Source organism: Martes martes, assembly GCF_963455335.1.
Source record: "Martes martes genome assembly, chromosome: 6".
NCBI lineage: Eukaryota > Metazoa > Chordata > Mammalia > Carnivora > Mustelidae > Martes > Martes martes.
Window position 1 is genome coordinate 81,209,713 of NC_137893.1, and position 15,879 is coordinate 81,225,591.

A 15,879-nucleotide genomic window follows, 5' to 3' on the forward strand; every position below is an offset into this window, starting at 1 on the left:
ATATTTCAGGTAAATGGGGTTAAAACCCCTAGGGATTATACTGATAAAAATTAACTATTGAAATCATGGACAATATAAAAAGTACAAAGAAGTCAGGAAATGAGGGAGGGACAGTATTGCCTTTCACAGAAGGGGCCACCTAAAAACTCTCAACACTTTAAATACAGAGTAGAAAATAAATCTTCCATCCATGGGAGCCCCTGAAGATGTGCAGAGCAGTGGCCTTGCTTCGGCCCTCATGTTTGCGCCAACCTTTTTTTTTTATCTCAGCAAGCTGATGCTGTGATTTCTGTGAGCTTGTGTCATCAATATTCCAGTCCACGGGAGATAGACACATAGAGGTCTGGTGACAAAATTCGGTGTCAGAGTAAGCTGGAGGGGCAGGACTGTGCACCTGGTGTCAAACACATCCCACGCATTCTCTTGGGAAACAACTAGCTGGTTTTTCCTGGCCACACTCCACAGCAACCACAAGCCTTTCCATTTGAAACTTCTGCAACTCCTCTAGCTCATTCCATTTTCCCCTACAGCTTGTCCTGATGATGTGAGTTCATAATAGTTGTTTGTGATGTGGAGTTTATGAATAGATACACGTAAAAGGAGTTTTGATTTCTGGCCATCAGTTTGGACCTGCTTCACAGTTTATCCCCAATTTCTCTAATCCTTCCAGTACTTCTAGTACATGGAAATTGCTAATGTGGCAGAGACTGGCTATGGGTTCACTAAGCCTATTTTCCATTCTTCCTCTACAAACAACTTGACTACATTTCCCAGCTTCCCTTGCAATCAGGTGTGGCCACATGCTGGAGTTCTGGCCAAAAGAACAAGGAGGAGGTTATCTATACTACTTATACTACTCTAGACAGAGCCATTAAAGTCTCCAGGTTGTCTCAACAGATAGCCCTGCAAAGGACTCCAAAAACCTAGCCCACGGGCTGGCAAATTTTTTCTTAAAGGGCTACATAGCAAATATTTTAGGCATGTGGGTCACGCGGTCTCTGTCACAACTACTCAATGCTATCGCTCTAAAGCAATAGCAGCCATGGTTAATATAGAAAGAAATGGGCACAATTGCACTCCAATAAAGCTATATTCACCAAGAAAAGGGGCTGGCTTGCAGATCACGGTTTGTTAATCCCTGCCTTCAAGGATGGCAGAGCCACAACATGGAAGGAGTCTGGGTTTCTGAATGGCTGCATGGGAAGCACTCTCTCCCACCCACAGAAGCTGGCAACACTTACCCTAACCAGTTTAGAAAGACGGTGATCTCAAAAGGCACTGTACTGAGTTTCCAGGCAGGGGGAAACCAAGTTCAAATATTCATCACTCTCTCACCTCGGTATTTTATGTGAAATGCCCCGGGGCCTCAAGGAGGCCAATTTTTCCAATTCTCTACTCACCAGTGACAGTTTAAAAAATATAAAAAGAGTCATAAAGGCTAAGTATTAATTTAAAAATCTCCCATTTATAATCCTATTTTAGTACTCTAAACTTAAAAACATAGCCTTTGAAGATGCCATTCTTACAAGAAAAAATACAACAAACTGCTTATGGGGGTATTTTTGGAAGGAAGATGTGTACTATCACTTCGCTGCTCGGCGGCTGCCGCGGGCTGAGGCTGCCTGACCTGGCTTTTCAAGTGCAGTTCCATTAATCAAATTGCTCAGCACTGCAGAGGATCAACACGGTTGCTTGGCTCCAGATTCTGATCCACAGCAAATGAAAGATTCCGCTGTTAACACAATCTCTGCAAACTCTCTGGCACTGGCACTCAGATGTTAAGGATGCTTGAGATGGCTGGTCTATTCAAGTTTCAGTGGTTTGGAATCTCAGCCTTTGCATTAATCCACCTGGTGATTTTGGGTGTTCTTGTCATCTTTATTTATAAATGAAAAGTTAAGTACCCAAACAGTGCCTGGCACATAGCAGGCATAGAATAAATAAATATTTGCTGGATGAAGTTCTTTTAAGTTTAGTGTATAATCATATGTTATTAAATTATCCCCACATTGAGGGTTATTAAACTTTTCTTGCCAAATCTCTTATAACAACAACAACAACAACAACAACAACAACAAAACCAGTAAGAGAAACTGGCACATGTGGGATGAAATTTTTAGTGGCTGACAGATTGGGTCAAGGGAGATCATGAGACTCCAACTGTCCTCTGAGGATATAATCTGCATTGCTAGAATAAGTAGTTGACAAGGTAAGACACTTTTATGATTACTTGTCAAAAGCAACTCCCAGCAATTATACAAAATGTATCAGATATACAGATGAGCCAAAACCATGTAGCATGTTGTTTAATGAACACATACAGATGAAATTCTAAAAAATTCTAAAAAATTCACATGAATCACATTACCCAGAATAGATGAAATAGACTTGCTGGACACAGGATTTTGAAATTTCTCTCTCCCCTTTTTTTAGGAGTGAATATTTGGATGACAAAAACATTTTCCTGATGTAAGAATGTAAGTTTTATGGAGCCTTTACTTTCCTAAAATGTTAGTCTTCCAACAAGATCACCTGTGGTTTCAGGCTGCTCAGTGTGGGGAACCATGTAAGACAGTGGCCTAGAGGGAAAGTTTAAAGGGAACTAGGAGAGAACTTACAAGGTTCATTTCTTCTCTATCAATTTCATGTTTGTTTTGATACAGTTACAAAAAATAACCTTATGAAATGACTCTCAACTTTATTATAGCTATTCTGTGACAGTATTAAGCCTTGGAAAACTAATAGCAAAATGTGTGAAGTAAGCCATTTTCTATTTTAAATGTCAAGCAAAAGGGAATATTCTGCATATTCAACATTGGCTGCTATTTTCCTGAAGAATGTTCAGCATATGATGGCATATTGTAAAAGAATTTATTGGCATTTTATTTTAACAGCTCCCAAATGTTTTGTATTTATGGCTATCACCTAAAAATTCTATTGTAAGCAATGAGGGAATTCAGCTGAAAATGATGAATATAATATTTTCTAAATTTGTATGCATGAGACCTAGTTTTGCCTTTTCAAACAAGGCATAAGAGGAAAAACTCACAAAAAGTTGTTAAAAACTACACCTAGTTACAAAATCTTAAAATAAGTTAGTATCCTAAACATGTAATGAGGCAGGGATTACTAGTTCTGAGGCACACATTTAATCAGAGAAACACATCACGATTTGGTCACATTTCTATACATTCTATACATCAAATGTACATATACAACATTTGTATATATGTATACATCTATACATTTCTATACATTCTACACATTATCTACTGCCTTCAAAAACTCCCTAAAGAAGGTCTCACCACCTTGAAGTTGGGAAAGAATAAATAACTGGCTCAAAGTACTTAAAGAGTAAAAAGAAGCCACACTTAAGGCTCCTTTGATGTGGCAGGCCATGCTCTGCTTATCACCCCAGACTGCTGGATTCATACTTCACCCAAAAGACAGCCAGTAGCCCTCTTGCCCCCATCCTTTTCCTCCATGCATGACTGGGTGTTCTCCTTGCTAAAGTCACATATGAGCAGGTAACCAGAACGACTTGAAAATCAGTTGTTAAAGTCAACAGAGTGCAGTGTCTGTCTGGGTGGAGAATGTGTCTTCATGACCAGGTGCAGCTTCTAATGAGCACCAGCCAGTTGGCGAGGATGTGGAGAGAGGGGAACCCTCTTCCACTCTTGGTGGGAATGCAAGTTAGTGCAGCCACTTTGGAAAACAGCGTGGAGATTCCTCAAAAAATTAAAAATAGAGCTACCCTATGGCCCAGCAACTGCACTACTGGGTCTTTACCCCAAAGATATAGATGTAGTGTAAACAAGAGCCATGTATACCCCAATGTTCATAGCAGCAATGGCCACAGTCGCCAAAGTGTGCAAAGAGCCAAGATGCCCTTCAACAGATGAATGGATAAAGAAGATATGGTCCATATGCACAATGGAATATTACTCAGCCATCAGAAAGGATAAATACCCAACATTTGCATCAACATGGTTGCAACATGGATGCACGGAGGAGATTACGCTGACTAAAATAAGTCAAGCAGAGAGAGTCAATTATCATATGGTTTCACTTACTTGTGGAGCCTGAGGAATAACATGGAGGAAATGGGGAGATGGAGAGAAGAAGTGAGTTGGGGGAAATTGGAAGGGGAGACAAACCATGAGAGACTGTGTACTCTGAGAAACAAACAGGGTTTTGGACGGGAGGGAGGTGGGGGGTTGGGTGAGCCTGGTGGTGGGTATTAAGGAGGGCAAGTATTGCATGGAGCACTGGTTGTTATATGCAAACAATGAATCATGGAACACTACATCAAAAACTAATGATATATTGTATGGTGACTAACATAATACAATAAAAAAATGATAAATAAGAACATACACATAAACATCCATAAAAAAAATTATGATCACAGCCACATGTCCCAGCTGGCCCAGCTTGGTGCCAATATTCCCTCACTTGTCTTGGTGTAATTATTAATACTCCTCTTGTGGTAGGTGGAATAATGGCTCCCAAAGGTGTTTACATCCTAATCCCTGGCTCCCGTGGATATGTTACTCTTTGTGTAAAATGGACTCTGCAGATGTGATTAAACCAAGGAGCTGGGGAGATGATTCTGGGTGATCTGGGTTGGCTCCATATGCTCACAGAGGGTCAGATTTGAAGATGCTTCACTGCTGGCTTTCCAGATAGAGGGAGAGGTCACGAGCCAAGGACTACAGACCGCCTCTAGAGCTGGAAAGGGCAAGGAAACAGATTCTCCCCTAGACCCTCCAGAAGCCACACAGCTCTGTGAGCAATTTTAGCCCAGTGAGATTTCTGACCTCCGATGCTGTATGATAATAAATTTGTGTTGATGTAAGTCACTAATTATGTGGTAATTTGTTTAAGCGGCCATAGGAATCGAATCCTTTCCATTTCAAAAGTGTCCTGTTTGTACAATAAATATAAGGGGACAGAGTTCATAACTGATCAAGCTCTAACCTTGAAAAGCCAACACACCATCAAGTTGTAAAGCTCTCATGGAAATCTCTTCCTGGGTTTGTTTTGGGAGATCTCTGAGGCCCAATAAAACTAATTTCCTATACTTCCCACAGATTGCTATGGATTTAGTGTTCTGGATTCAATACTGTCGTCAGGTAATAAGAACAGAAATAGATACCCACTTCTCAAAAGTCTTGTAAAACAGAATTTGCCAGAGCGCTACACCGTGCAGGCATCTAATGGAGAATCTAGTCATTTGCCTCCCTGGGACGTGGGGCTTCACAACCGGTCAGCACAAAAGGAAGAGAAGGTGCAGATAGTAGACTGATGGGTGGGGAAGGGAATGGATTTTTTTTTCCCCCCAAGGGTGGAAAGTGAGAAAAAGCAAATAATCAATGTTGGGTAGGAGAGATTCACTTAATCATTTAGTTCTGCCTCAGTAAGCAACATCTGGGAGGGCTATTTACAGATATTTATAACCCTACCAGAAGGTTATCTGGAGGCGAGACATCATGATTAAGTGAAGGAGTAAACTATTCGTGCAGACTGTAGGAAAACCAAATGAGATCTCAGCAGTCACCGGTCAGTCCTCAGGGCTGAAGTGGGAGGCTCCTTCACATTGCCCCTCTCACGTTCCTGTCCAGCTTCCTCCAGCAAAAAGAGCTCCCGAGACAGTCAATTCCCCTTTCAGATGACTAACTGCTAACAAGATGTCTTTGTATTTAGCTAGAATCTTAGAATCTTTGCCCTTTGGTCCTAGGTCCTCGTGCCTGCCGCCGCATAATAAGATCATCTCGGGAGCCTTGACAAATCTAATGCCCAGGCCGTCGTACTGCAGACAGCATAAATCAGAATCAATGGGAGTGGGACCCAAGCAGCACCATTTTTAAACTCTTCAAGTGATTCCAAAGTGCAGTCAAGGCTTAGGGTCACTGGCTTAAACTCACTTCCCCACTCCACTCTGTATATAGTGACTTGAACTATATTTATATATATATATATATAAGATATATATATATATAACTTTATTATTATTCAAGTAACCCTCCCCTGAACTGGATTTTCTTTCCCTTAGGCTGTGTCTTTCTTCCGTCCCCTCAGAGCAGGCAATCAGAGGCAAGGGGCAATCATCACTGAGCAGCCCTGGAGAGAGCCATTTTTGGGGACCACCAGGGAAGACTTGGCCCCAGCGTCCCTGGTGGGACTGGCCTGGCTCCTTTCACGTTTTAAAAAGTATAACCAGATTGATAAATTGGACTTCGTCAAAATTAAAACCTTTTATGCTTCCAGGGAAACTAACAATTAAAAATGAAAAGCAACCACCGAGTGGGAGAAAATACTTACTCATGATATATCTGATAGGTGTACACTACTCAGCATATATAAAGAAATATCACAATCAATGATTTAAAAAATAACCAAATTAAAATGGGCAAAAAATTTAAACAGACATTTCTTCAAAGAAGACATGAAGATATAACCACCTTTTCCCCATCCCTAAACACACATACATACACTCCATCCCCTGACATCACCATTTTTGTGAATTTTGCAAAATTTACCAAGATTTTTCCATTGACTATAAACTGCTCATAATGATAAAGTTACCTCCAATAAGCATTCTTTAAAAATCAGTTTTCTGAGATGGCCCATCTGGCTGTAGTGGAAACCTATAAGCCACTCAGACCCACCCTTCTCCCCAGCTCTAGAGCGCCTCCCATCTCTGGGAAGCCCAAGGGCAATTTCAGAGGCTGGCAAGCTGGATCCCAGGAAAAAGAAAATCCTGAATTTGCCAAACAATGACTATTTGACTACAAATTCAAGCAGTGCTTGGAAGATTCTTTTAGAAAATAGGCAATGGGAGGCGCCTGGGTGGCTCAGTGGGTTGACCTGGTTGAAGATGGGTCAACCTAGGTTGACCTGGTTGAAGATGTCCCGCCCACCAAGAGGCCCCTTCAGCTGGCCACACCCATGGGCTGGTGGTGTTATCTGTAACATCACTGGTGAAGCCTTTGGCTAGAAGTGGCTGGAGTAATCTCTCTTTCTTCTGCCTCTTCTTTACCCTGTCCTAGTTTGGTCTTATCTGGTTTGGATACTTCATATTCATCCTTTTTCACCCTGGTCATAGTCCTCACTGACCTTTATCTAATAGGACTAGCTAAGGAATGGGAACTGGGTCTCTTTTCCTATACCAATCCTAATCAATTGTTTATGTCTGAAGTGAGTGCCGTGTTTACAAGACAGCATCTGACTTCAGGGAGCGCTCACGGATGCGGTCTGCCTGCCGTGGGTGTGGATGAGCGTGGGTCATCTTGCATTTAAAGAGACTGCTATCTTTAGAACGAACACTTCCTTCTTTTCCTTGGGCTGATATCTGAGCTGCAAATCCTTCACAAGATCTCTGCATTCATTGACTCCAAGCCCTAATCTTTCGGTGAAGAAACAGTATTTCAAGTGCATCAGCATTTTCCATTCATGCTTGCTATGAAAATAGCAAAACAGAAATTGCAGGCACTAGATCATTGCTCCAAGGAGAATGTGCCCTGCCAGTGCCTTTGCTAGAATCCATTTTGTGGTTCTAGTTTGGGAATTCTGCCCATCTTCCTAGCTTTGGGCTGGAAAAAGAGTAGCTTCTGGGCTGAATGGTATCAGAAAAAACCGTTTCCCACGATCCAAAAGCCCTTCCCTTATCTTCTTCCCTTCTAAGTGCCTATAGTTTCCAGTTGCTTGCCTCTGTGTTCCAGTGGAAATGTGAATATCCAGATGGGGGGGGGGGCGGGTACTGGCCAGCGCAGAGTTGCCTTCCTACTTCCTTACAGAAAACTGGGGCTTTCCACCACAGGGCATTTCCACCTGTATGTGGTATTTCCCACCAAGTACTGTCTTCACAGAGGAGCACTGGCTCAACTTACCTTGTAGTGGAAGAGAAACAGTCCGCAAAACAGGCTGTACAAATCTGCTGTGAGCAGGGAGAGGTTGACCGAAGTGGCACTGGTCTTCTTTATGACAACGGGCATGAAGCTGTAGAGGCCAAACATGCAGGCGCTAAAGCCGACGTAGAGCAGTCCTGTGGGGAAAGGGAAGAGGGGTGATGGACAGCCTCCTCTGGGGGTCTCTGAGGACCCCAGCACGGGGGAGAACGGGGCTGGCCCGCACCATTTACCACGACACGGGGAGTTTTACTCCACTCTGCTAGCGGATTTTATTATTGGGTAATAGGCCGCTAAAACATAAGATAAAAAGTAAAAATCTTCATGTGGGAAATGAACTTTCTGCTTCCCACCACATTAGCTGATCTTTTGCTTCTTCTGGGAAGGAGTGCCTCCTAGTGGCTAGAGTCAGAATATGGGGTCGAGCCTTCTTAATTCTGCTTCCAAAGGTGCTGTACTCTACTTTTCCTATCCATGTCTTTTAAAGCATTTTTTAAGTCTCTTTTTTGTTTGCAAAATGGGAACTATTGGGTTCCACGTATTGTTCACGGTGATGTACATCACCGTGAACAATGTGTCACTATGTCACTATGTGACCTAATCCACATCACTGTGACATGTGAGCCCTTCAGTCTTGAGGACTAAGACTGAAGGGCTCACATGTCACAGTGATGTGGATTAGGTCAGAACTGGAATCCTAATCGGGTGGCCTTGGGCAGACCACTTCATTGTCTGAGCACAAGACGACCTGTGAATTTCTTCCAGATTTGTGCTCAGTCCTACACCCCAATAAACAGAGTCCTACTTCCCCATCACCTTCCCTAGCACACTGCGGGTTCTCACATGTAGGCTCTGCTGTTCTAGACATCATTAGCTAAATGCTTCATAGACTATCAGAGAGTTACATGTTGTAAAACAGAAAGATTTTTTTAAAAAGTCCTTAATGTGCTAGAGGGTCAGACTCTCATCCTCTAAAATTCTCTCTCATTATAACTAGATATACAATTGTTCATACTAATTCCATAAGTACACAATTTTGTTGGGTCCCAAGCAGGAGTTCATGGCTAAATGCAGAATTTGGTTCACCTTTTACTAGGTGGTGATACAATACAAATGTACAAAAGTAAGGCTCGTTAAAAGACTCAATCTCAAGAAACAGACTGAGGGTTGCGGGGGGGAAGGGGGATGGGAGAGGGTGGTGGGGAAATGGACATTGGGGAGGGTATGTGCTATGATGAGTGCTGTGAAATGTGTAAACCAGACGATTCACAGACCTGTACCCCTGGGGATAAAAATACATTATATGTTTATTAAAATAAAAAAATTAAAAAAAAAAAAAAAAGTAAGGCTCGTTCTCTACCTTGATAGAATAAAGCATAGAATAAGCATAAGTAATATAATTCAGTGGATCTTTGGGCATTTTAATGCAATTAAAGCATCCAACCTTTCCAAAGGAATCCTTGATTAAATGTGTCTGGTGTGGGCTGTGAAATGATCGCTTTATCTGAATCCTATGAATTGGGGAGGATTTCATAGATACTGGACACCTACTTAGTCCCTTTGACTATGAAGACTAGTGATTCCTCTGAAGGGAAATTTGGTTTCCCATATGAGAAGTATGTAAGGGCATAAATCATCATCCTATACATTTCGGATTCTCGGTGTAAGGAAAGTCATGGCAAATCTATATGAAAAGATTATTCTGAACATTAAGTAAGCAAACTCAGTACAACAGCCCCCTCTAGTGTGGTGGAAATGCCCTAAGAGGAAACGAGAAGAACCACTTTCCTAGCTCAGTCAAGTGCAAGTCCTCTTCTGGATATTCTGTCATAGTAATATCAGATATCTTCTGACTCTCCATCACAAGTTTTAATTCCCTAAAAACAGTCAATTCTCCTGTAACTGGGTTTCACGCTACTTATAGTTCATTTTCCTTTTAACCAAGTTACTAAAAGTGCAATACTAAATAATTTATGAGCAATACAGGAAAAGACATAAAATTAGTGCAGTATTCCTTCAAAAAAAATCTGGGATTAAAAGACTAAGAACAAGCTATATCCTTAAATTAATCTACTAAAAGTCCACAAAAGTCAAACTTGGTCAGAACATAGTCCAGGTACCAGCGCCTTTTTTCTTTTTAAATTGCATCAGTGATTTAGATTAAATATGATTGAGCTAGAAAGTTCCAGAATCCTACTCTTCCATCACCTTACCTGGCACACTGTAGGCCCTCACATGTGGGATCTGATGTTTTATACTCACTCATTATTGAACCATGTATTCATTGAGTACCTACTGTACACTCACCTAGCAAAGCTATGGAAAACAGAATGGGTAAGAAGCTTAGAGTTGCTTTAGTGCTAAGAGTGGGCATCAAAGGGTTCATTTTAGGGAATGGCAGGGGGCTTGCTTCAGGAAGGGGGACTGGCTAAGTCTTCTTTGTGCAAGTGGCATTTACCTTGAATGCTGAAGGACTGAAAGGGAGGGCCCAGGGCAAGAACATTTTAGGCAGGGAGTTCTGCAAATGAAAAACCCTGATGACAGGGTCCCACGTGTTCTTGGAGCTGCCATGGGCCAGGACATCTGTGCAGAATGAACAGAATGGGGCAGTGGGAAGGGATAAAGGTGGAAAATTAGGCAGAGGATGGATTATGCAGGGCATGTAGGTCTAGGAAGGAAATTGACATCTTGTTCTAGTTGTAATAGGAAGCCATTAAGGAGCTGGTAACAAGGCTAACACTGGATCCACATCTTCAAATGAGAGCTCTGTCTGCTGCCAAGAAAGGACTGGCAGGAGAGAGCATGGCAGACCAGCGAGAGGTGCAGTGTCCTAGCCCAGGCAAGGGATGCTCGTGGCTCTGCTCAGGACAGCAGTGGAGATGAAGGAGAGTGGCTAGGTCTGTGGACACTCAGCAAGCCCTGGTGATAGACTGGGGCCATCAGGGATACCCAAGGGATCTCATGAGTTAGTTCAGAAACTGTGTGAATTATGATGCCATTTACCAAGACGCAGAGAACTGAGAGCAGACAGGTTTTCAGGGGGAAATAAAAAGCTTCCTTTTAGTTTTAGATGCTTATGCATCAACCAAGAGGAACTGTCCAGCAAGGAGCTGGGTATGTAATTAGTGGGCTCAGAGAAGAGGTGGCCATATGGCTGGTGAGCCACGGAAGAGCAAACTAGACCCACGGCAGTTTCCCTCTACTCATCAGGCAACGTCAGGGTGCTTCAAGCTCAAACTCTCTAAACCTATTTTTAAAAACTGCAGAAATTAAATTTAGGGAGACAGGGATGGGATATCTACACCATCCCAGCTCACCACTTTGCTAGGGCAACCAATGCTTTTGCGTGAGAACATCCTGTTTTGAGAGCACAGCATGCTCAGCCACTGGGACTCATGATCAGACTGAGGCGGGCGTGCAGTGTTGCTGCAATTTGCTGACACGCTGCTCAGAAGTGGACACGAGCTGGCTCATGGATGTGCGCAATACACCTGAAGACCCAGCACGCTGTCTGTGCAGGGCTTTCCAACGGTCAATCAATGCGATCAAACAAACGAACTGAGTGATTTTTTGACTGACAGCTCTCTAATGGCTGCAACAACTACTTTTGCAGACAAGGTGTGTGTATAGCCATTTCTTATTTGCTATGCTTTCTCTCTCACAAAAGACAGCGTTTGGTAGCTGTTTTCCTCATGCGCTAAAGAGATTTAAGTCAAAGGAATGAGAAAGAATACTATCGGTTCATATCGATTGTGTGCTTGCTACGAGCCATGTACTTTAGATACGTTAACGAATATCTACAACCTTAGAAAAGACCACTACTATTGTTACCCTATTTATATAGGAAAGGAAACAGGCTGAAAGAGTGTATCAGTTAAGAAACAGTCCATACCTCAGATTCAATAGAGGATATTTAATATGGGGCACAAGTCACAAAGGTGCTTGAGTGGGTGATGGGGGGAAAGGGGTGATGAGGCATCCCAGAGATTAGCAGTAGCAGGAAGTTATTCACACTCCCAGAGCTAGAGAGATCCAGGGAGGAGGCCATGGGGTCAGAAGGTAGGAAAGCCCAGCGAAGGGATAGTCAATCACTCAGAGGGCACTTAGCCTTTTCTAGAGACCTGACCCCAAACGGAGGGAAACAAGGAGACACACCCTGATTTCTTTCTTCCTCCCACCCTCCAATCTCCTACTGCCTTCTGTTGGCCAAATCTAGTTGGAAGCCACTGAACAGCACAGCCTGGGAAGTGTAGTTTGCATGAGTCAGCCTCTGCAGAGCACAGCAGAGGAAGGGTCAGAAACAGATCTGTGGATAAACAGGAAAACCAGCATACAGAGGTTGAGTAACTTGCCCTCAGGACACAGGCTGTCGGACTTTCAATTCTGAGCATATACCCCTAGTCCATATTGTTTAATTATTATAAAGAGAAACAGGGCTTCGATGGAGCATCTGATGTGATTCTAATGAGCAACTCATTTTATATATAATACATACATGATAAATACATGAGGCATGACTTATGATATATACCTTTAGATATGATAGATATGACACACACATCTATATAGTATGCGTCTGTGTATGCTGAATACGTTTTATCTCATCCCTTTGGGATCCCACTGATGTTCTGTCTTTCACTTTCCTTTGAGTATACTAGATATTTACAAACATTATTTTTAATTCTTAAAGATGGCTTCTTAGCCCATGTGCATCAGGCTGAGTAGACAAGTGCCTGAGGTGGGCAGGGCTTGCTCAGAGAATGCACGCAACCCTATCGGTCCCCCCGCACCCCCCCACAGGCAGCCATTGGCCTCCTCGGTGGCCTCACCTCCCCAGATCTCTGATTCAGCCTCGGTAAAAAAGGTACGTTCTTAATTATCCTTAAGTTCCTTCCTGCTCCGTGGTCCCATTACTCCATCTTCAGGGAAAGATCAAATCTCTTATTTCGGCCTCCAGGAGAAAACCAAAACCAAAACCAAAACACGCATCACCCGCAAGAGCCAAGAAGGGACCCCTGCATACAGCGAACCTGTGCTCTCTGTCCCACAGCACAGTTTTCCTTTCCTTTGACGTTTGGCTCTCACACCAGTTGGTACCTGCTCACAAGTCCTTTAACACAACATGGCAAACGGGATAAAGGGAATGTGGAAGCCATTTACTAGATTTCTGACGTGATTTGAACACACCTGCTCCACAGGACATTTGAGCTCTGTTAGGTCAAACATGTTCCTGGAATTTAACGATTGCATAATCAGACCCAGGCTCTCTGCTGGGTAGGGTAAAACAAAGAAATGAAGCACACAACAATTAAGGTGGTCTTCTTGCTTTGAATTACTCTCTGCATCTTGCAAATGTTATAGGAAAATAATGGAATCCATTAAAAAAAATGCCTTCCAAGTACAGAAAAGATAAAATACATTTATTATCCCACTTACTCTGTAGGAAAAAAATCTTTTTACTTTGATAAAATGTCAACCATGTGAGCTGTCTGAGAGACTGTGCGAGGGGGATTGCTGGTGTGGAGACAGGGGAGGGAGAGACATGTTCTGACAGATGGTGGGAGATGAAGAGTCTTGGACTGTGGTCTCTTACCTAAGATGCTGTGAGCTTTCCACCAGAGACAGCGATCAGAGCTCAGCACTCTTGGGTGACTTCCCAAGGAGTGCAGGGATGCTAGAGAGGACACTGACACACACATACACACCCCCCAGCCCCGCCACAGCTCCCTGCCTCTTGGTCCCCAGAACTAGTATGCCATCTCCCAGTTCCCCAGAATGAGAGGGCGATGTCAAGCCTAGACCTCCGGCTATCCCTCCACCACTCCCCTGTTCTCTATGTTTTGAAAGATGAGAGGGGCAGAACAGGCCCTATCACCTTTGCTTGTCCTTCACTCATTTATAGTAAACGTTTATTCACTGAACGTTATGTGCCCAGAACTGAGCTAAACAATGACACTGTGTAGTTGGTCAGGATGAGGTAATGAGGACAGAGGCAGGTCTTGTGTAAAAAATCTCAAACCCAACCCTATCGATGTTTTGGAAAGAAAACGATGAATATCTTTCTTGCCCATTTCAGCCTCATCTCCAACCAGGAATTAAACTGATGGCTCTGTAATGTATTCCTTTTATCCCACCTTCTATCAGTGTGGACTACAGGGGACTGACAGTTTAATGACAACAGGAGAGTTAAGAGTAAAACTACCTTTTGACGCCACATTTAACTAATACTGAATTAGAATAGAACCTCAGTGGAGATGCATATGACATCCATATCATTAGAGGACAAATTATTTTTGATCATCGCCGTGGCTATTAATATGAAATGAATTTATACCACTGTGTGTGAAGTGTTACCAAGCACGGGTCACAGTTTGTTTCCTGGCTCCGAGAGTCCCAACAACAAATGCATCTGTAACGTGCAGCTGGTTTCCTTTCCTGGCTGCCCCTCCTCTCCTCTTCGCACCCCCTCTCTTCTAGTGATTTCATTGAATGGAAACATTCTACAGCAAAACTCACAAGAAACTAAATGGCAGGATTCTGTGACAGACCCAAGAGCTGGTCAGCCCTTGAAGTCACTAGTGATAACCCCCAGGGAGAGTCATGCATGATTCTGTAGCTGGCAGGGTGCCTTCAGAGGGAATCATGTCAGCTGCGAGCTGGTCTTGGATACTTCCAGGTCAGGGGTAGGTAAGGCGGTGCCGGGAAGCTTATGTCATTGCTGTCCCTGCTGGTGGAAGCAGAATTTGACTAAAGCCGTCAATCTCATCAAAACTCACATAAGCTGGAGGGGTCTCCAGCAGCCTACTTCAGTGTGGGCGATCTGGCTTCAGCCCACACTCGCATTCATAGTGCGTGTTTTCCAAGCACCCTTATAAGTCACGCCCCGTGCTCATTGCTGGCATACTGGCCTCATACCATGCATCTTGGTATAGACACTAAAGGGGTATCTATATAGGCAGAAGGTTTTAAATACCATTACCTTTCAGGGCTTGCTGTGTGATCTTTATAGCAATCACCTAGGATCTTAAATCCTTGTCCCAATTTTTTTTTTTTTTTTTTAAGAGAGAAGTAATTTTCAGAACAGGTGGAATCTGAGATACCCTGGATGACCATTAACTTGCTCGAAGCGTGTCTGGTATTTTCCACCCAGTCTACTTGGAGATCAATTAACCGTTTCTTATGTGCAAAGTGCTCCCTTCTGAAAAGGTTTTTATGGGCTCAAAACGCCCATTACATTGTTTTCTTTTATGCCTTTTTGTCCATTTTTCCCCCTTTTACTAAAGTGCCACTTTTTAATGATCACATCAGTTTTGTGTCTCTTAGCTAGAGAAAATTGCTGTCATTTATGTCCCACCACTGCCTCTGAGCATTTTTTCTTTCTGGTTGGTCTTTAACCTAATAATATACTTCTGTGTGTACACTAATGGCATCTTGACGATGATAATGGGCAGAAGCTCAATTAGGAAACATTAGAAATCATGCAGTTTAGTCTCTCACCGTGTACACAAATTCCTAAAATGACAAGGGATTTCATTTTCCTTTGTCCTTTGCATTCTGAATCCTTTCATGGTTCTTGCCTCACACCCACCCACATCACTCTTCAAACGTATCCCTCAGGTTTACTAAAAACAGGATTTTTAGGTGAGCAAAGCTCTTACCTATTTGCCAATCCCAGGGCACCTTTAACAGCTCCTTGTGCTCCATTATGGCTCTGCAAATTCAAAGAAAACAGACCCCATGAGTAAGATTATAATGTGTCCTGTCTTTTTTCCTTATTTTTTCATTTACCAGATTTGTGCAAGTCACAAAACAACCACCAAATTGCAAAAATAACCTTGGGCCAGGGATAGGGAAGTCTGCTTTGGCAACCTGAGGTTCCTCCCCGCAGGTGCGGTGAGGGCATGGTGGCATTCCAACCTCCCACTGCCCTTTCCCCAGAGAGTCTGCCTGCAGGCCTTGATTTCTTCTT

The 15,879-nt window shown here is 43.0% G+C and overlaps 1 protein-coding gene across 1 annotated transcript in view; it reads right to left on the reverse strand.

Annotated features, from left to right (window-relative positions):
• The window catches only part of SLC35F1 (solute carrier family 35 member F1), a 385,380-nt gene that overhangs the window by 17,812 nt on the left and 351,689 nt on the right, over positions 1-15,879 (reverse strand). Inside the window, exons 6-7 of the mRNA XM_080806664.1 lie at positions 15,569-15,621; positions 7,893-8,047 (exon numbers count right to left, since the gene is read on the reverse strand). Coding sequence (XP_080662790.1) covers positions 7,893-8,047; positions 15,569-15,621 — 208 coding nt within the window. The remainder of the gene's footprint in view (positions 1-7,892; positions 8,048-15,568; positions 15,622-15,879) is intronic.